The sequence below is a fragment of the Salvelinus fontinalis genome, chromosome 16 (assembly GCF_029448725.1).
Source record: "Salvelinus fontinalis isolate EN_2023a chromosome 16, ASM2944872v1, whole genome shotgun sequence".
In the NCBI taxonomy this organism is placed as follows: domain Eukaryota; kingdom Metazoa; phylum Chordata; class Actinopteri; order Salmoniformes; family Salmonidae; genus Salvelinus; species Salvelinus fontinalis.
Window position 1 is genome coordinate 44,678,404 of NC_074680.1, and position 20,731 is coordinate 44,699,134.

The 20,731-nt window shown below is 49.0% G+C and overlaps 1 protein-coding gene across 1 annotated transcript in view; it reads right to left on the reverse strand.

Moving 5' to 3' along the window:
• Positions 1–954: 954 nt before the first annotated feature.
• The window catches only part of LOC129813232 (ALK and LTK ligand 2b-like), a 30,183-nt gene continuing 10,406 nt past the window's right edge, over positions 955–20,731 (reverse strand). Inside the window, exons 5-6 of the mRNA XM_055865522.1 lie at positions 4,552–4,625; positions 955–2,887 (exon numbers count right to left, since the gene is read on the reverse strand). Coding sequence (XP_055721497.1) covers positions 4,561–4,625 — 65 coding nt within the window. The 3' untranslated portion in view covers positions 955–2,887; positions 4,552–4,560. The remainder of the gene's footprint in view (positions 2,888–4,551; positions 4,626–20,731) is intronic.

The window sequence follows — 20,731 nt, forward strand, 5'->3', positions numbered from 1 at the left end:
CATGCTTCATAGTGAGAACTACACATGCGGAGATCATCCGTTCACCTACTCTGCGTCTCACAAAGACACGGCGGTTGGAACCAAAAATCTCAAATTTGGACTCCTCAGACCAAAGGACAGATTTCCACCGGTCTAATGTCCATTGCTCGTGTTTCTTGGCCCAAGCAAGTCTCTTCTTATTATTGGTGTCCTTTATTAGTGGTTTCTTTACAGCAATTCGACCATGAAGGCCTGATTCACGCAGTCTCCTCTGAACAGTTGATGTTGAGATGTGTCTGTTACTTGAACTCTGTGAAGAATTTATTTGGGCTGCAATTTCTGAGGCTGGTAATCCTAATGAACTTATCCTCTGCAGCAGAGGTAACTCTGGGTCTTCCTTTCCTGTGGCGGTCCTCATGAGAACCACTTTCATCATAGAGTTTGATGGTTTTTACAACTGCACCTGTTTTTTGTAAATGTTCCCGGATTGACTGACCTTCATGTCTTAAATTAATGATGGACTGTCGTTTCTCTATGCTTATTTAAGCTGTTCTTGCCATAATATGGACTTGGTCTTTTACCAAATAAGGCTATCTTCTGCATACCACCCCACCACCTTGTCACAACACAACTGATTGGCTCAAACGCATTAAGAATGAAATACATTAACAAAGACAACCACAACCTTCCTGTGGATGGGACACCGATCCCGAAGAAGTTATAATTGAAATGCCTTCCAGGTGACTACCTCATGAAGCAGCCAACAAGTGCTCAGCATATGTGGTAACTCCTCCTAGACTGCTGGAAAAGTATTCCAGGTGAAGCTGGTTGAGAGAATGCCAATAGTGTGCAAAACTGTCATCAAGTTAAAGAGTGGCTACTTTGAAGAATCTCATATCTAAAAAATATTTTGATTTGTTTAACACTTTTTTTGGTTACTACATGATTCCATATGTGTTATTTCATAGTTTTGATTTCTTCACTATTATTCTACAATGTCGAAAATAGTTAAAATAAAGAAAAACCCTTGAATGAGTAGGTGTGTCAAAAGTTTTGACTGGCACTGTATATATACTTCATATATATTTAGTATTTACAATATTTACATAGTACACACTAGAAGGTAACTATAAACACAATGTGCAAAAAAATACAATTTGTGGAATATATAAATATATGTGTATATATGACGTGACACATGTTTGGACAGTAGGATTCTCCATCAAGGTGTGAGCTGTGGTGGCCATAATCGTTCGCTTCTTTAGGTTTATTACAGAGACTAAGGTGCAAACTGAGATGAGTCCCAATTTACACCCTATTCTCTAGCAAGTGATCTACTTTGCACCAGAGCCACATGCAGTAGGTTTAGCCGGTAGTACACTGTGTAGGTTTAGCCCGTAGTACACTGTTTAGGTTTAGCCCGTAGTACACTGTGTAGGTTTAGCCCATAGTAGACTGTATAGGTTCAGCCGGTAGTAGAGAAAAGACAGTGAATTCAGATTGGTCCTCATTGGGGTTGAAAAATTCCTGTAACTGATTGTATGAATCGCAGATTTCCTGTTTGATTCCAGCAATCTTCCAACCAGGATTTCTGGAAACCGAAGGCAATTTGAGAAAAATTTACCGGAATTTTTCACCACTAGTCTTCATGCAGTGTCCGTAATGTCTAAAATGTCAGAGTTGACTTTCTGCAGTAGGACCAGAGTATACCTGTTGAGGTAGCATGAGAGTCCTGTTGCAGACCACCAGGCTACCAGTCAGTCATTCCATCAGGGTTTAGATTCTCACCAGGCTACCAGTCAGTCATTCCATCAGGGTTTAGATAATCACCAGGCTACCAGTCAGTCATTCCATCAGGGTTTAGATTCTCACCAGGCTACCAGTCAGTCATTCCATCAGGGTTTAGATAATCACCAGGCTACCAGTCAGTCATTCCATCAGGGTTTAGATTCTCACCAGGCTACCAGTCAGTCATTCCATCAGGGTTTAGATTCTCACCAGTCTACCAGTCAGTCATTCCATCAGGGTTTAGATTCTCACCAGGCTACCAGTCAGTCATTCCATCAGGGTTTAGATAATCACCAGGCTACCAGTCAGTCATTCCATCAGGGTTTAGATTCTCACCAGGCTACCAGTCAGTCATTCCATCAGGGTTTAGATAATCACCAGGCTACCAGTCAGTCATTCCATCAGGGTTTAGATTCTCACCAGGCTACCAGTCAGTCATTCCATCAGGGTTTAGATTCTCACCAGGCTACCAGTCAGTCATTTCATTAGGGTTTAGATTATCACCAGGCTACCAGTCAGTCATTCCATCAGGGTTTAGATTCTCACCAGGCTACCAGTCAGTCATTCCATCAGGGTTTAGATTCTCACCAGGCTACCAGTCAGTCATTTCATTAGGGTTTAGATTATCACCAGGCGATCAATCAGTCATTTCATTAGGGATTAGATTAGTTCACTTTTGTGGAATGTAGCTGAAGAGAAGATCAAGACTACTGTCATATATTTCAGTCTGAAGCCACGGCCAACAACACACAACCACCACAGCTCAGAGACCACCGTCCATTCTCCAACCATAATCCAAAAGCAAAATGATTTAAAACTCGAATGAAAAGGTGAAGGCATGTCGATGACCACTGAAGCAGTTCCAGAGAGTGGCATGTTGTATGAAATATATAATCCAAGTGTTTTAAACTAGTATCCACGTGTTGTGTCGTCATGGTTTTTTTGGCAGTAGAACTACGAGGATGTCTTTTCTTCTGTCCAACAAGTCTGTTCATTTGCACCATTTAGAATGTAGAGTAGAGTGTGAGCTCTCTGCAAACAGTGGCAGTCTGTGGTGCGAACACAACCAACCATCTCCATTCCCTGTTGCTTTTCAAGGCACTTCTCTCTTTCATCGGCTCTGTGGAGAAAGGGAAAGAGAGAGAAAGAGAGAGAGAGAGAGAGGGAGCGAGAAAGAGAGAGAGAGAAAGAGAGAGAGAGAGAGGGAGCGAGAAAGAGAGAGAGAGAAAGAGAGAGAGAGAGAGAGGGAGCGAGAAAGAGAGAGAGAAAGAGAGAGAAAGAGAGAGAGAGAAAGAGAGAGAGAGAGAAAGAAAGAGAGAGAGAGAGAAAGAGAGAGAGAGAGAGAGAGAGAGAGAGAGACAGAGAGCCAGAGAGCCAGAGAGAGAGAGCCAGAGAGAGAGAGAAAGAGAGAGAGAGAGAAAGAGAAAGAGAAAGAGAAAGAGAAAGAGAGAGAGAGAGAGAGAGAGAGAGAGAGAGAGAGAGAGAGAGAGAGAGAGAGAGAGAGAGAGAGAGAGAGAGAGAGAGAGAGAGTGAACTTTGTACTTGGCTGCATGTTGAATTCATTCCAAGATAAGGTGGTCTGAGAGTGGTATTAATAACAGACTAATGATATATCTGAGAAAGAGAGAGAGAGAGAAAGTGGAGAGAGAGAGAGAGAAGCCCTGTTTCAAACATATCTACAATAGACAAACACATCATTCACCTTAATGTCTTTCTGATATTCTCCTGATAATTACAACAACATGAAATCAACTGCTGCAGTCTGACACTGGACTTTAAAGACCTACAAATTGTTATTGAATTCCACTACTGAATTATACTGCTATAGAGCCCAGCCCCACAGGTCACATGCTGATTTATCTGCTAGAAAGATACTCCTTATAAACTCTCTACCCTTCTAACACTGGTAGAGAGAGAGCGGAAGAGGGAAAGAGAGGGAAGATGTAGAGAGAGGGAAGGAGGGAGGGAGAGGGGGAAGAGGGAGCGAGGGAAGAGCTAGAGAGAGAGGGGAAGAGGTAGAGAGAGGGAAGGAGGGAGAGTGAGGGAAGGAAGGAGGGAGAGGGGGGAAGAGGGAGAGAGGGGGGAAGAGGGAAGAGAGAGGGAAGAGGTAGAGAGGGAACAAGGGAGAGAGAGGGAAGAGGGCGGAAGAGGGAAGAGAGAGGGAAGAGGGGAAGAGGGAAGAGAGAGGGAACAAGGGAGAGAGATGGAAGAGGGGAAGAGGGAGAGAGGGGGAAGAGGGAAGAGAGAGGGAAGAGGTAGAGAGGGAACAAGGGAGAGAGAGGGAAGGAGGGAGAGAGAGGAGGGAAGAGGGAGAGAGGGGGGAAGAGGTAGAGAGAGAAGGAGAGGGGGGGAAGGGAGAGAGAGGGAAGAGGGGAAGAGGGAAGAGAGAGGGAAGAGGTAGAGAGGGAACAAGGGAGAGAGAGGGAAGGAGGGAGAGAGAGGAGGGAAGAGGGAGAGAGGGGGGAAGAGGGAGAGAGAGAAGGAGAGGGGGGGAAGGGAGAGAGAGGGAAGAGGGGAAGAGGGAAGAGGTAGAGAGAGGAAAGAGGGAGAGCGAGATGGAGGAGGGAAAGCGAGATGGGAGAGAGAGAGAGGAAGAGGGAGACAGAAAGAGGGAAGGAGGGAGATAGAGGGAAGGGGGGAGAGAGTGGAAAGGGGTGGAGAGAGTGGAAAGGGGGGGAGAGAGTGAGAGAGAGTAAAGAATGGAGAGAAAGAGGGGATAGAGAAGCAGAAAAAGGGAAGGAGGGAGAGAGAGAAAGAAATGTAGATGATCTTCCATAGTCTTACCAGGGTATTCTACCTCTCTGTACACCGCTGACTGCCTGCCAGTCTGGTGAGAAGACGGGCACACCTCTTATAGTCTGTAAAACAACAACAACAACAGGTCCGTCTACAAACAACAACAGCAATGTTTTGAATAACTGACAAAATGCTGGGATGCATCGTCGTTATCATTTACAATAAAAAATATTCATTTGAAAGGTAGGGGTAACAAATATTGACAACCCTGTTTTCAATACCTCACCTAGCGAGGACAACGCCACTGAGGCTTTATCTAGAGAACACATTGGGAGAGATCGTAGACCATTCCCCCATACAGAATCGGACTGCCCTCTACAATTCAAAGCACAGGTTGTCAATGGGTTTGAAGTCCAGAGACTGAGATGGCCATTGTAAAATGTTGGTTTTGTGGCCAATTTCCATTAGAACGAAATTCATGAAACGACATGTGAATTCACAACGCAGATGTGTTGCTGCCAGCAACGGTTTGGGTCTCAGGGGGCGTCGCTGGTTAAGCATTGCACCTGTACTACCGTTACCGTCCCTTTAAGATGGTTAAGCATTGCACCTGTACTACCGTTACCGTCCCTTTAAGATGGTTAAGCATTGCACCTGTACTACCGTTACCGTCCCTTTAAGATGGTTAAGCATTGCACCTGTACTACCGTTACCGCCCCTTTAAGATGGTTAAGCATTGCACCTGTACTACCGTTACCGTCCCTTTAAGATGGTTAAGCATTGCACCTGTACTACCGTTACCGTCCCTTTAAGATGGTTAAGCATTGCACCTGTACTACCGTTACCGTCCCTTTAAGATGGTTAAGCATTGCACCTGTACTACCGTTACCGTCCCTTTAAGATGGTTAAGCATTGCACCTGTACTACCGTTACCGTCCCTTTAAGATGGTTAAGCATTGCACCTGTACTACCGTTACCGTCCCTTTAAGATGGTTAAGCATTGCACCTGTACTACCGTTACCGTCCCTTTAAGATGGTTAAGCATTGCACCTGTACTACCGTTACCGTCCCTTTAAGATGGTTAAGCATTGCACCTGTACTACCGTTACCGTCCCTTTAAGATGGTTAAGCATTGCACCTGTACTACCGTTACCGTCCCTTTAAGATGGTTAAGCATTGCACCTGTACTACCGTTACCGTCCCTTTAAGATGGTTAAGCATTGCACCTGTACTACCGTTACCGTCCCTTTAAGATGGTTAAGCATTGCACCTGTACTACCGTTACCGTCCCTTTAAGATGGTTAAGCATTGCACCTGTACTACCGTTACCGTCCCTTTAAGATGGTTAAGCATTGCACCTGTACTACCGTTACCGTCCCTTTAAGATGGTTAAGCATTGCACCTGTACTACCGTTACCGTCCCTTTAAGATGGTTAAGCATTGCACCTGTACTACCGTTACCGTCCCTTTAAGATGGTTAAGCATTGCACCTGTACTACCGTTACCGTCCCTTTAAGATGGTTAAGCATTGCACCTGTACTACCGTTACCGTCCCTTTAAGATGGTTAAGCATTGCACCTGTACTACCGTTACCGTCCCTTTAAGATGGTTAAGCATTGCACCTGTACTACCGTTACCGTCCCTTTAAGATGGTTAAGCATTGCACCTGTACTACCGTTACCGTCCCTTTAAGATGGTTAAGCATTGCACCTGTACTACCGTTACCGTCCCTTTAAGATGGTTAAGCATTGCACCTGTACTACCGTTACCGTCCCTTTAAGATGGTTAAGCATTGCACCTGTACTACCGTTACCGTCCCTTTAAGACGGTTAAGCATTGCACCTGTACTACCGTTACCGTCCCTTTAAGACGGTTAAGCATTGCACCTGTACTACCGTTACCGTCCCTTTAAGACGGTTAAGCATTGCACCTGTACTACCGTTACCGTCCCTTTAAGACGGTTAAGCATTGCACCTGTACTACCGTTACCGTCCCTTTAAGACGGTTAAGCATTGCACCTGTACTACCGTTACCGTCCCTTTAAGACGGTTAAGCATTGCACCTGTACTACCGTTACCGTCCCTTTAAGACGGTTAAGCATTGCACCTGTACTACCGTTACCGTCCCTTTAAGACGGTTAAGCATTGCACCTGTACTACCGTTACCGTCCCTTTAAGACGGTTAAGCATTGCACCTGTACTACCGTTACCGTCCCTTTAAGACGGTTAAGCATTGCACCTGTACTACCGTTACCGTCCCTTTAAGACGGTTAAGCATTGCACCTGTACTACCGTTACCGTCCCTTTAAGACGGTTAAGCATTGCACCTGTACTACCGTTACCGTCCCTTTAAGACGGTTAAGCATTGCACCTGTACTACCGTTACCGTCCCTTTAAGACGGTTAAGCATTGCACCTGTACTACCGTTACCGTCCCTTTAAGACGGTTAAGCATTGCACCTGTACTACCGTTACCGTCCCTTTAAGACGGTTAAGCATTGCACCTGTACTACCGTTACCGTCCCTTTAAGACGGTTAAGCATTGCACCTGTACTACCGTTACCGTCCCTTTAAGATGGTTAAGCATTGCACCTGTACTACCGTTACCGTCCCTTTAAGATGGTTAAGCATTGCACCTGTACTACCGTTACCGTCCCTTTAAGATGGTTAAGCATTGCACCTGTACTACCGTTACCGTCCCTTTAAGATGGTTAAGCATTGCACCTGTACTACCGTTACCGTCCCTTTAAGATGGTTAAGCATTGCACCTGTACTACCGTTACCGTCCCTTTAAGATGGTTAAGCATTGCACCTGTACTACCGTTACCGTCCCTTTAAGATGGTTAAGCATTGCACCTGTACTACCGTTACCGTCCCTTTAAGATGGTTAAGCATTGCACCTGTACTACCGTTACCGTCCCTTTAAGATGGTTAAGCATTGCACCTGTACTACCGTTACCGTCCCTTTAAGATGGTTAAGCATTGCACCTGTACTACCGTTACCGTCCCTTTAAGATGGTTAAGCATTGCACCTGTACTACCGTTACCGTCCCTTTAAGATGGTTAAGCATTGCACCTGTACTACCGTTACCGTCCCTTTAAGATGGTTAAGCATTGCACCTGTACTACCGTTACCGTCCCTTTAAGATGGTTAAGCATTGCACCTGTACTACCGTTACCGTCCCTTTAAGATGGTTAAGCATTGCACCTGTACTACCGTTACCGTCCCTTTAAGATGGTTAAGCATTGCACCTGTACTACCGTTACCGTCCCTTTAAGATGGTTAAGCATTGCACCTGTACTACCGTTACCGTCCCTTTAAGATGGTTAAGCATTGCACCTGTACTACCGTTACCGTCCCTTTAAGATGGTTAAGCATTGCACCTGTACTACCGTTACCGTCCCTTTAAGATGGTTAAGCATTGCACCTGTACTACCGTTACCGTCCCTTTAAGATGGTTAAGCATTGCACCTGTACTACCGTTACCGTCCCTTTAAGATGGTTAAGCATTGCACCTGTACTACCGTTACCGTCCCTTTAAGATGGTTAAGCATTGCACCTGTACTACCGTTACCGTCCCTTTAAGATGGTTAAGCATTGCACCTGTACTACCGTTACCGTCCCTTTAAGATGGTTAAGCATTGCACCTGTACTACCGTTACCGTCCCTTTAAGATGGTTAAGCATTGCACCTGTACTACCGTTACCGTCCCTTTAAGATGGTTAAGCATTGCACCTGTACTACCGTTACCGTCCCTTTAAGATGGTTAAGCATTGCACCTGTACTACCGTTACCGTCCCTTTAAGATGGTTAAGCATTGCACCTGTACTACCGTTACCGTCCCTTTAAGATGGTTAAGCATTGCACCTGTACTACCGTTACCGTCCCTTTAAGATGGTTAAGCATTGCACCTGTACTACCGTTACCGTCCCTTTAAGATGGTTAAGCATTGCACCTGTACTACCGTTACCGTCCCTTTAAGATGGTTAAGCATTGCACCTGTACTACCGTTACCGTCCCTTTAAGATGGTTAAGCATTGCACCTGTACTACCGTTACCGTCCCTTTAAGATGGTTAAGCATTGCACCTGTACTACCGTTACCGTCCCTTTAAGATGGTTAAGCATTGCACCTGTACTACCGTTACCGTCCCTTTAAGATGGTTAAGCATTGCACCTGTACTACCGTTACCGTCCCTTTAAGATGGTTAAGCATTGCACCTGTACTACCGTTACCGTCCCTTTAAGACGGTTAAGCATTGCACCTGTACTACCGTTACCGTCCCTTTAAGACGGTTAAGCATTGCACCTGTACTACCGTTACCGTCCCTTTAAGACGGTTAAGCATTGCACCTGTACTACCGTTACCGTCCCTTTAAGACGGTTAAGCATTGCACCTGTACTACCGTTACCGTCCCTTTAAGACGGTTAAGCATTGCACCTGTACTACCGTTACCGTCCCTTTAAGACGGTTAAGCATTGCACCTGTACTACCGTTACCGTCCCTTTAAGACGGTTAAGCATTGCACCTGTACTACCGTTACCGTCCCTTTAAGACGGTTAAGCATTGCACCTGTACTACCGTTACCGTCCCTTTAAGATGGTTAAGCATTGCACCTGTACTACCGTTACCGTCCCTTTAAGATGGTTAAGCATTGCACCTGTACTACCGTTACCGTCCCTTTAAGATGGTTAAGCATTGCACCTGTACTACCGTTACCGTCCCTTTAAGATGGTTAAGCATTGCACCTGTACTACCGTTACCGTCCCTTTAAGATGGTTAAGCATTGCACCTGTACTACCGTTACCGTCCCTTTAAGATGGTTAAGCATTGCACCTGTACTACCGTTACCGTCCCTTTAAGATGGTTAAGCATTGCACCTGTACTACCGTTACCGTCCCTTTAAGATGGTTAAGCATTGCACCTGTACTACCGTTACCGTCCCTTTAAGATGGTTAAGCATTGCACCTGTACTACCGTTACCGTCCCTTTAAGATGGTTAAGCATTGCACCTGTACTACCGTTACCGTCCCTTTAAGATGGTTAAGCATTGCACCTGTACTACCGTTACCGTCCCTTTAAGATGGTTAAGCATTGCACCTGTACTACCGTTACCGTCCCTTTAAGATGGTTAAGCATTGCACCTGTACTACCGTTACCGTCCCTTTAAGATGGTTAAGCATTGCACCTGTACTACCGTTACCGTCCCTTTAAGATGGTTAAGCATTGCACCTGTACTACCGTTACCGTCCCTTTAAGATGGTTAAGCATTGCACCTGTACTACCGTTACCGTCCCTTTAAGATGGTTAAGCATTGCACCTGTACTACCGTTACCGTCCCTTTAAGATGGTTAAGCATTGCACCTGTACTACCGTTACCGTCCCTTTAAGATGGTTAAGCATTGCACCTGTACTACCGTTACCGTCCCTTTAAGATGGTTAAGCATTGCACCTGTACTACCGTTACCGTCCCTTTAAGATGGTTAAGCATTGCACCTGTACTACCGTTACCGTCCCTTTAAGATGGTTAAGCATTGCACCTGTACTACCGTTACCGTCCCTTTAAGATGGTTAAGCATTGCACCTGTACTACCGTTACCGTCCCTTTAAGATGGTTAAGCATTGCACCTGTACTACCGTTACCGTCCCTTTAAGATGGTTAAGCATTGCACCTGTACTACCGTTACCGTCCCTTTAAGATGGTTAAGCATTGCACCTGTACTACCGTTACCGTCCCTTTAAGATGGTTAAGCATTGCACCTGTACTACCGTTACCGTCCCTTTAAGATGGTTAAGCATTGCACCTGTACTACCGTTACCGTCCCTTTAAGATGGTTAAGCATTGCACCTGTACTACCGTTACCGTCCCTTTAAGATGGTTAAGCATTGCACCTGTACTACCGTTACCGTCCCTTTAAGATGGTTAAGCATTGCACCTGTACTACCGTTACCGTCCCTTTAAGATGGTTAAGCATTGCACCTGTACTACCGTTACCGTCCCTTTAAGATGGTTAAGCATTGCACCTGTACTACCGTTACCGTCCCTTTAAGATGGTTAAGCATTGCACCTGTACTACCGTTACCGTCCCTTTAAGATGGTTAAGCATTGCACCTGTACTACCGTTACCGTCCCTTTAAGATGGTTAAGCATTGCACCTGTACTACCGTTACCGTCCCTTTAAGATGGTTAAGCATTGCACCTGTACTACCGTTACCGTCCCTTTAAGATGGTTAAGCATTGCACCTGTACTACCGTTACCGTCCCTTTAAGATGGTTAAGCATTGCACCTGTACTACCGTTACCGTCCCTTTAAGATGGTTAAGCATTGCACCTGTACTACCGTTACCGTCCCTTTAAGATGGTTAAGCATTGCACCTGTACTACCGTTACCGTCCCTTTAAGATGGTTAAGCATTGCACCTGTACTACCGTTACCGTCCCTTTAAGATGGTTAAGCATTGCACCTGTACTACCGTTACCGTCCCTTTAAGATGGTTAAGCATTGCACCTGTACTACCGTTACCGTCCCTTTAAGATGGTTAAGCATTGCACCTGTACTACCGTTACCGTCCCTTTAAGATGGTTAAGCATTGCACCTGTACTACCGTTACCGTCCCTTTAAGATGGTTAAGCATTGCACCTGTACTACCGTTACCGTCCCTTTAAGATGGTTAAGCATTGCACCTGTACTACCGTTACCGTCCCTTTAAGATGGTTAAGCATTGCACCTGTACTACCGTTACCGTCCCTTTAAGATGGTTAAGCATTGCACCTGTACTACCGTTACCGTCCCTTTAAGATGGTTAAGCATTGCACCTGTACTACCGTTACCGTCCCTTTAAGATGGTTAAGCATTGCACCTGTACTACCGTTACCGTCCCTTTAAGATGGTTAAGCATTGCACCTGTACTACCGTTACCGTCCCTTTAAGATGGTTAAGCATTGCACCTGTACTACCGTTACCGTCCCTTTAAGATGGTTAAGCATTGCACCTGTACTACCGTTACCGTCCCTTTAAGATGGTTAAGCATTGCACCTGTACTACCGTTACCGTCCCTTTAAGATGGTTAAGCATTGCACCTGTACTACCGTTACCGTCCCTTTAAGATGGTTAAGCATTGCACCTGTACTACCGTTACCGTCCCTTTAAGATGGTTAAGCATTGCACCTGTACTACCGTTACCGTCCCTTTAAGATGGTTAAGCATTGCACCTGTACTACCGTTACCGTCCCTTTAAGATGGTTAAGCATTGCACCTGTACTACCGTTACCGTCCCTTTAAGATGGTTAAGCATTGCACCTGTACTACCGTTACCGTCCCTTTAAGATGGTTAAGCATTGCACCTGTACTACCGTTACCGTCCCTTTAAGATGGTTAAGCATTGCACCTGTACTACCGTTACCGTCCCTTTAAGATGGTTAAGCATTGCACCTGTACTACCGTTACCGTCCCTTTAAGATGGTTAAGCATTGCACCTGTACTACCGTTACCGTCCCTTTAAGATGGTTAAGCATTGCACCTGTACTACCGTTACCGTCCCTTTAAGATGGTTAAGCATTGCACCTGTACTACCGTTACCGTCCCTTTAAGATGGTTAAGCATTGCACCTGTACTACCGTTACCGTCCCTTTAAGATGGTTAAGCATTGCACCTGTACTACCGTTACCGTCCCTTTAAGATGGTTAAGCATTGCACCTGTACTACCGTTACCGTCCCTTTAAGATGGTTAAGCATTGCACCTGTACTACCGTTACCGTCCCTTTAAGATGGTTAAGCATTGCACCTGTACTACCGTTACCGTCCCAATAAGATGGTTAAGCATTGCACCTGTACTACCGTTACCGTCCCTTTAAGATGGTTAAGCATTGCACCTGTACTACCGTTACCGTCCCTTTAAGATGGTTAAGCATTGCACCTGTACTACCGTTACCGTCCCTTTAAGATGGTTAAGCATTGCACCTGTACTACCGTTACCGTCCCTTTAAGATGGTTAAGCATTGCACCTGTACTACCGTTACCGTCCCTTTAAGATGGTTAAGCATTGCACCTGTACTACCGTTACCGTCCCTTTAAGATGGTTAAGCATTGCACCTGTACTACCGTTACCGTCCCTTTAAGATGGTTAAGCATTGCACCTGTACTACCGTTACCGTCCCTTTAAGATGGTTAAGCATTGCACCTGTACTACCGTTACCGTCCCTTTAAGATGGTTAAGCATTGCACCTGTACTACCGTTACCGTCCCTTTAAGATGGTTAAGCATTGCACCTGTACTACCGTTACCGTCCCTTTAAGATGGTTAAGCATTGCACCTGTACTACCGTTACCGTCCCTTTAAGATGGTTAAGCATTGCACCTGTACTACCGTTACCGTCCCTTTAAGATGGTTAAGCATTGCACCTGTACTACCGTTACCGTCCCTTTAAGATGGTTAAGCATTGCACCTGTACTACCGTTACCGTCCCTTTAAGATGGTTAAGCATTGCACCTGTACTACCGTTACCGTCCCTTTAAGATGGTTAAGCATTGCACCTGTACTACCGTTACCGTCCCTTTAAGATGGTTAAGCATTGCACCTGTACTACCGTTACCGTCCCTTTAAGATGGTTAAGCATTGCACCTGTACTACCGTTACCGTCCCTTTAAGATGGTTAAGCATTGCACCTGTACTACCGTTACCGTCCCTTTAAGATGGTTAAGCATTGCACCTGTACTACCGTTACCGTCCCTTTAAGATGGTTAAGCATTGCACCTGTACTACCGTTACCGTCCCTTTAAGATGGTTAAGCATTGCACCTGTACTACCGTTACCGTCCCTTTAAGATGGTTAAGCATTGCACCTGTACTACCGTTACCGTCCCTTTAAGATGGTTAAGCATTGCACCTGTACTACCGTTACCGTCCCTTTAAGATGGTTAAGCATTGCACCTGTACTACCGTTACCGTCCCTTTAAGATGGTTAAGCATTGCACCTGTACTACCGTTACCGTCCCTTTAAGATGGTTAAGCATTGCACCTGTACTACCGTTACCGTCCCTTTAAGATGGTTAAGCATTGCACCTGTACTACCGTTACCGTCCCTTTAAGATGGTTAAGCATTGCACCTGTACTACCGTTACCGTCCCTTTAAGATGGTTAAGCATTGCACCTGTACTACCGTTACCGTCCCTTTAAGATGGTTAAGCATTGCACCTGTACTACCGTTACCGTCCCTTTAAGATGGTTAAGCATTGCACCTGTACTACCGTTACCGTCCCTTTAAGATGGTTAAGCATTGCACCTGTACTACCGTTACCGTCCCTTTAAGATGGTTAAGCATTGCACCTGTACTACCGTTACCGTCCCATTAAGATGGTTAAGCATTGCACCTGTACTACCGTTACCGTCCCTTTAAGATGGTTAAGCATTGCACCTGTACTACCGTTACCGTCCCTTTAAGATGGTTAAGCATTGCACCTGTACTACCGTTACCGTCCCTTTAAGATGGTTAAGCATTGCACCTGTACTACCGTTACCGTCCCAATAAGATGGTTAAGCATTGCACCTGTACTACCGTTACCGTCCCTTTAAGATGGTTAAGCATTGCACCTGTACTACCGTTACCGTCCCTTTAAGATGGTTAAGCATTGCACCTGTACTACCGTTACCGTCCCTTTAAGATGGTTAAGCATTGCACCTGTACTACCGTTACCGTCCCTTTAAGATGGTTAAGCATTGCACCTGTACTACCGTTACCGTCCCTTTAAGATGGTTAAGCATTGCACCTGTACTACCGTTACCGTCCCTTTAAGATGGTTAAGCATTGCACCTGTACTACCGTTACCGTCCCTTTAAGATGGTTAAGCATTGCACCTGTACTACCGTTACCGTCCCAATAAGATGGTTAAGCATTGCACCTGTACTACCGTTACCGTCCCTTTAAGATGGTTAAGCATTGCACCTGTACTACCGTTACCGTCCCTTTAAGATGGTTAAGCATTGCACCTGTACTACCGTTACCGTCCCTATAAGATGGTTAAGCATTGCACCTGTACTACCGTTACCGTCCCTTTAAGATGGTTAAGCATTGCACCTGTACTACCGTTACCGCCCCTTTAAGATGGTTAAGCATTGCACCTGTAATACCGTTACCGTCCCTTTAAGATGGTTAAGCATTGCACCTGTACTACCGTTACCGTCCCTTTAAGATGGTTAAGCATTGCACCTGTACTACCGTTACCGTCCCTTTAAGATGGTTAAGCATTGCACCTGTACTACCGTTACCGTCCCTTTAAGATGGTTAAGCATTGCACCTGTACTACCGTTACCGTCCCTTTAAGATGGTTAAGCATTGCACCTGTACTACCGTTACCGTCCCTTTAAGATGGTTAAGCATTGCACCTGTACTACCGTTACCGTCCCTTTAAGATGGTTAAGCATTGCACCTGTACTACCGTTACCGTCCCTTTAAGATGGTTAAGCATTGCACCTGTACTACCGTTACCGTCCCTTTAAGATGGTTAAGCATTGCACCTGTACTACCGTTACCGCCCCTTTAAGATGGTTAAGCATTGCACCTGTACTACCGTTACCGTCCCTTTAAGATGGTTAAGCATTGCACCTGTACTACCGTTACCGTCCCTTTAAGATGGTTAAGCATTGCACCTGTACTACCGTTACCGTCCCTTTAAGATGGTTAAGCATTGCACCTGTACTACCGTTACCGTCCCTTTAAGATGGTTAAGCATTGCACCTGTACTACCGTTACCGTCCCTTTAAGATGGTTAAGCATTGCACCTGTACTACCGTTACCGTCCCTTTAAGATGGTTAAGCATTGCACCTGTACTACCGTTACCGTCCCTTTAAGATGGTTAAGCATTGCACCTGTACTACCGTTACCGTCCCTTTAAGACGGTTAAGCATTGCACCTGTACTACCGTTACCGTCCCTTTAAGATGGTTAAGCATTGCACCTGTACTACCGTTACCGTCCCTTTAAGATGGTTAAGCATTGCACCTGTACTACCGTTACCGTCCCTTTAAGATGGTTAAGCATTGCACCTGTACTACCGTTACCGCCCCTTTAAGATGGTTAAGCATTGCACCTGTACTACCGTTACCGTCCCTTTAAGATGGTTAAGCATTGCACCTGTACTAACGTTACCGTCCCTTTAAGATGGTCAAGCATTGCACCTGTACTACCGTTACCGTCCCTTTAAGATGGTTAAGCATTGCACCTGTACTACCGTTACCGTCCCTTTAAGATGGTTAAGCATTGCACCTGTACTACCGTTAACGTACCTTTAAGAAGGTTAAGCATTGCACCTGTACTACCGTTACCGTTCCTCAGTTCCACCTAGAAAAGTTTGCATTTCCTTCTCATTTAACATCTCAAAGTATTGTCATACAGGACTTTGCTGTTGTCGCTTGCCTTTCTCTGCCATTATTACAACTGTTAACGACGATGACGTAGTGGTGGAGAGTCGACTGAGTGTCAAGATTTTCGGAACGGAAGAGACTGATTAGTTGCCGTACTTCCCGAGAACACAAACACTTGCATCTTTCACAGCGAGCTAGCGAGGGCCGGAGAGAGAGTGGAGCAGCACGGTATAGGTCAGCCACCAGGTAGACATTTTGAACCATGCACTAGGCCCATCTATCGACAATCAATTGCTGTATCTCGCACTGCAACTGTATCTTGCAATGTTGGCTTGCAATGTCTTGCAACCTCAGTAAAGCAAGGCCTATCATCAATGAATAGGCTATAATATTCTACACGCACCAGACCGAAGACTGAACACACACTGGCATCATTAGCAAAGAGAAAGAGCAGGGCTCCATCGTGAGGGAGGGAGAGAAGGGGGCAGGCAGGCCAGCGTGAGTGAGAGAGAGGAGGGAGAGAGAGGAGGGAGAGAGAGGAGGCAGGCAGGCCAGCATGAGGAAGAGAGAGGAGGGGGCAGACAGGCCAGCGTGAGGGAGAGAGAGGAGGGAGAGAGAGGAGGGAGAGAGAGGAGGGGGCAGGCAGGCCAGCGTGAGGGAGAGAGAGGAGGGAGAGAGAGGAGGGGGCAGGCAGGCCAGCGTGAGGAGAGAGAGGAGGGAGAGAGAGGAGGGGGCAGACAGGCCAGCGTGAGGGAGAGAGAGGAGGGAGAGAGAGGAGGGGGCAGGCAGGCCAGCGTGAGGGAGAGAGAGGAGGGGGCAGGCAGGCCAGCGTGAGGAGAGAGAGGAGGGAGAGAGAGGAGGGAGAGATAGGAGGGGGCAGGCAGGCCATCGTGAGGAAAGAGAGGAGGGAGAGAGAGGAGGGAGAGATAGGAGGGGGCAGGCAGGCCAGCGTGAGTGAGAGAGAGGAGGGAGAGAGAGGAGGGAGAGAGAGGAGGGGGCAGGCAGGCCAGCGTGAGGAGAGAGAGGAGGGAGAGAGAGGAGGGAGAGATAGGAGGGGGCAGGCAGGCCAGCGTGAGGAGAGAGAGGAGGGAGAGAGAGGAGGGAGAGAAGGGGGCAGGCAGGCCAGCGTGAGTGAGAGAGAGGAGGGAGAGAGAGGAGGGAGAGAGAGGAGGGGGCAGGCAGGCCAGCGTGAGGGAGAGAGAGGAGGGAGAGAGAGAAGGGGGCAGGCAGGCCAGCGTGAGGGAGAGAGAGGAGGGGGCAGGCAGGCCAGCGTGAGGAGAGAGAGGAGGGAGAGAGAGAAGGGGGCAGGCAGGCCAGCGTGAGGGAGAGAGAGGAGGGAGAGAGAGGAGGGGGCAGGCAGGCCAGCGTGAGGAGAGAGAGGAGGGAGAGAGAGGAGGGGGCAGGCAGGCCAGCGTGAGGGAAAGAGAGGAGGGGGCAGGCAGGCCAGCGTGAGGAGAGAGAGGAGGGAGAGAGAGGAGGGAGAGAAGGGGGCAGGCAGGCCAGCGTGAGTGAGAGAGAGGAGGGAGAGAGAGGAGGGAGAGAGAGGAGGGGGCAGGCAGGCCAGCGTGAGGAGAGAGAGGAGGGAGAGAGAGGAGGGGGCAGGCAGGCCAGCGTGAGGGAGAGAGAGGAGGGAGAGAGAGGAGGGAGAGAGAGGAGGGGGCAGGCAGGCCAGCGTGAGGAGAGAGAGGAGGGAGAGAGAGAAGGGGGCAGGCAGGCCAGCGTGAGGGAGAGAGAGGAGGGGGCAGGCAGGCCAGCGTGAGGAGAGAGAGGAGGGAGAGAGAGGAGGGGGCAGGCAGGCCAGCGTGAGGAGAGAGAGGAGGGAGAGAGAGGAGGGGGCAGGCAGGCCAGCGTGAGGAGAGAGAGGAGGGAGAGAGAGAAGGGGGCAGGCAGGCCAGCGTGAGGGAGAGAGAGAAGGGAGAGAGAGGAGGGGGCAGACAGGCCAGCGTGAGGAGAGAGAGGAGGGAGAGATAGGAGGGGGCAGGCAGGCCAGCTTGAGGAGAGAGAGGAGGGAGAGAGAGGAGGGAGAGAAGGGGGCAGGCAGGCCAGCGTGAGTGAGAGAGAGGAGGGAGAGAGAGGAGGGAGAGAGAGGAGGGGGCAGGCAGGCCAGCGTGAGGAGAGAGAGGAGGGAGAGAGAGGAGGGGGCAGGCAGGCCAGCGTGAGGGAGAGAGAGGAGGGAGAGAGAGGAGGGGGCAGACAGGCCAGCATGAGGGAGAGAGAGGAGGGAGAGAGAGAAGGGGGCAGGCAGGCCAGCATGAGGGAGAGAGATGAGGGGGCAGGCAGGCCAGCGTGAGGAGAGAGAGGAGGGAGAGAGAGGAGGGAGAGAGAGGAGGGGGCAGGCAGGCCAGCGTGAGGAGAGAGAGGAGGGAGAGAGAGAAGGGGGCAGGCAGGCCAGCGTGAGGGAGAGAGAGGAGGGGGCAGGCAGGCCAGCGTGAGGAGAGAGAGGAGGGAGAGAGAGGAGGGGGCAGGCAGGCCAGCGTGAGGAGAGAGAGGAGGGAGAGAGAGAAGGGGGCAGGCAGGCCAGCGTGAGGGAGAGAGAGAAGGGAGAGAGAGGAGGGGGCAGACAGGCCAGCGTGAGGAGAGAGAGGAGGGAGAGATAGGAGGGGGCAGGCAGGCCAGCGTGAGGAGAGAGAGGAGGGAGAGAGAGGAGGGAGAGAAGGGGGCAGGCAGGCCAGCGTGAGGGAGAGAGAGGAGGGAGAGAGAGGAGGGAGAGAGAGGAGGGGGCAGGCAGGCCAGCGTGAGGAGAGAGAGGAGGGAGAGAGAGGAGGGGGCAGACAGGCCAGCATGAGGGAGAGAGAGGAGGGAGAGAGAGAAGGGGGCAGGCAGGCCAGCATGAGGGAGAGAGAGGAGGGGGCAGGCAGGCCAGCGTGAGGAGAGAGAGAAGGGGGCAGGCAGGCCAGCGTGAGGGAGAGAGAGGAGGGGGCAGGCAGGCCAGCGTGAGGAGAGAGAGGAGGGAGAGAGAGAAGGGGGCAGGCAGGCCAGCATGAGGAGAGAGAGGAGGGAGAGAGAGGAGGGACAGAGAGGAGGGGGCAGGCAGGCCAGCGTGAGGAGAGAGAGGAGGGAGAGAAAGGAGGGGGCAGGTAGGCCAGCATGAGGGAGAGAGAGGAGGGAGAGAGAGGAGGGAGAGAGAGGAGGGGGTAGGCAGGCCAGCGTGAGGGAGAGAGAGGAGGGAGAGAGAGGAGGGGGCAGGCAGGCCAGCATGAGGGAGAGAGAGGAGGGAGAGAGAGGAGGGAGAGAGAGAAGGGGGCAGACAGGCCAGCATGAGGGAGAGAGAGGAGGGAGAGAGAGGAGGGGGCAGACAGGCCAGCATGAGGGAGAGAGAGGAGGGAGAGAGAGGAGGGGGCAGACAGGCCAGCATGAGGGAGAGAGAGGAGGGAGAGAGAGGAGGGAGAGAGAGGAGGGGGCAGGCAGGCCAGCATGAGGGAGAGAGAGGAGGGAGAGAGAGGAGGGAGAGAGAGGAGGGAGAGAGAGGAGGGAGAGAGAGGAGGGGGCAGGCAGGCCAGCATGAGGGAGAGAGAGGAGGGAGAGAGAGGAGGGAGAGAGAGGAGGGGGTAGGCAGGCCAGCGTGAGGGAGAGAGAGGAGGGGGTAGGCAGGCCAGCATGGGGGAGAGAGGAAGGGGTAGGCAGGCCAGCGTGAGGAGAGAGAGGAGGGAGAGAGAGGAGGGAGAGAGAGGAGGGAGAGAGAGGAGGGGGCAGGTAGGCCAGCGTGAGGGAGAGAGAGGAGGGAGAGAGAGGAGGGGGCAGGCAGGCCAGCATGAGGGAGAGAGAGGAGGGTGAGAGAGGAGGGAGAGAGAGGAGGGGGCAGGCAGGCCAGCGTGAGGGAGAGAGAGGAGGGGGTAGGCAGGCCAGCATGAGGGAGAGAGAGGAGGGGGGAGGCAGGCCTGCATGGGGGAGAGAGGAAGGGGTAGGCAGGCCAGCGTGAGGAGAGAGAGGAGGGAGAGAGAGGAGGGAGAGAGAGGAGGGAGAGAGAGGAGGGGGCAGGTAGGCCAGCGTGAGGGAGAGAGAGGAGGGGGCAGGCAGGCCAGCGTGAGGGAGAGAGAGGAGAGGGGAGGCAGGCCAGCATGAGGGAGAGAGAGGAGGGGGGAGGCAGGCCTGCATGGGGGAGAGAGGAAGGGGTAGGCAGGCCAGCGTGAGGAGAGAGAGGAGGGAGAGAGAGGAGGGGGCAGGTAGGCCAGCGTGAGGGAGAGAGAGGAGGGAGTGAGAGGAGGCAGGCAGGCCAGCGTGGGGAGAGAGAGGAGGGGGCAGGCAGGCAGAAAGAACTGTAAAGTGAAGAAGTGAAGTGAAAACACCTGAAAAGTGTCTGAAATACTGTCCCCGGATGACAAGTACAGCTACATGGATTAAACCATGACAGAGTGGTGGGGATGTTCGTTTCCTTTGGACTATAAGGTTCTATGTGAATACAGTGGAATTGATATTTAGATGGTTCTTCATACGTCTGGGTAGATATGTTTTTTTAACGTTAATTTTAAGTGGAAAAACTAATAAATAAAGTTATCTCTGCATAACCCATTTGAACGCAATACGTTTCCTGTCTGCTATCCAATCACAAGCCTGAACAAATACAGACAGACCAATCAGAACACATCTTTACCATCTCCCTCTAAGTATGATCTTGTCTAGCCAGCTATAATGGCATGCAATCAACAAACAAAAAACAACACTGTCAGAAATCTTAAAGTGCATCGCCGTCACAAAGTTTTCACACCCTTAGATTTTCCCCCACATTTTTGTTGTGTTACATCCTGAATTTAAAACGGATTTAAGATTTTGTGTCGCTGGTTGACACACAACACCCCATAATGTCAAAGTGGATTTATGATTCTATACATTCTTACAAATGAATTCAAAATGAAAAGCTGAAATGTCTTGATT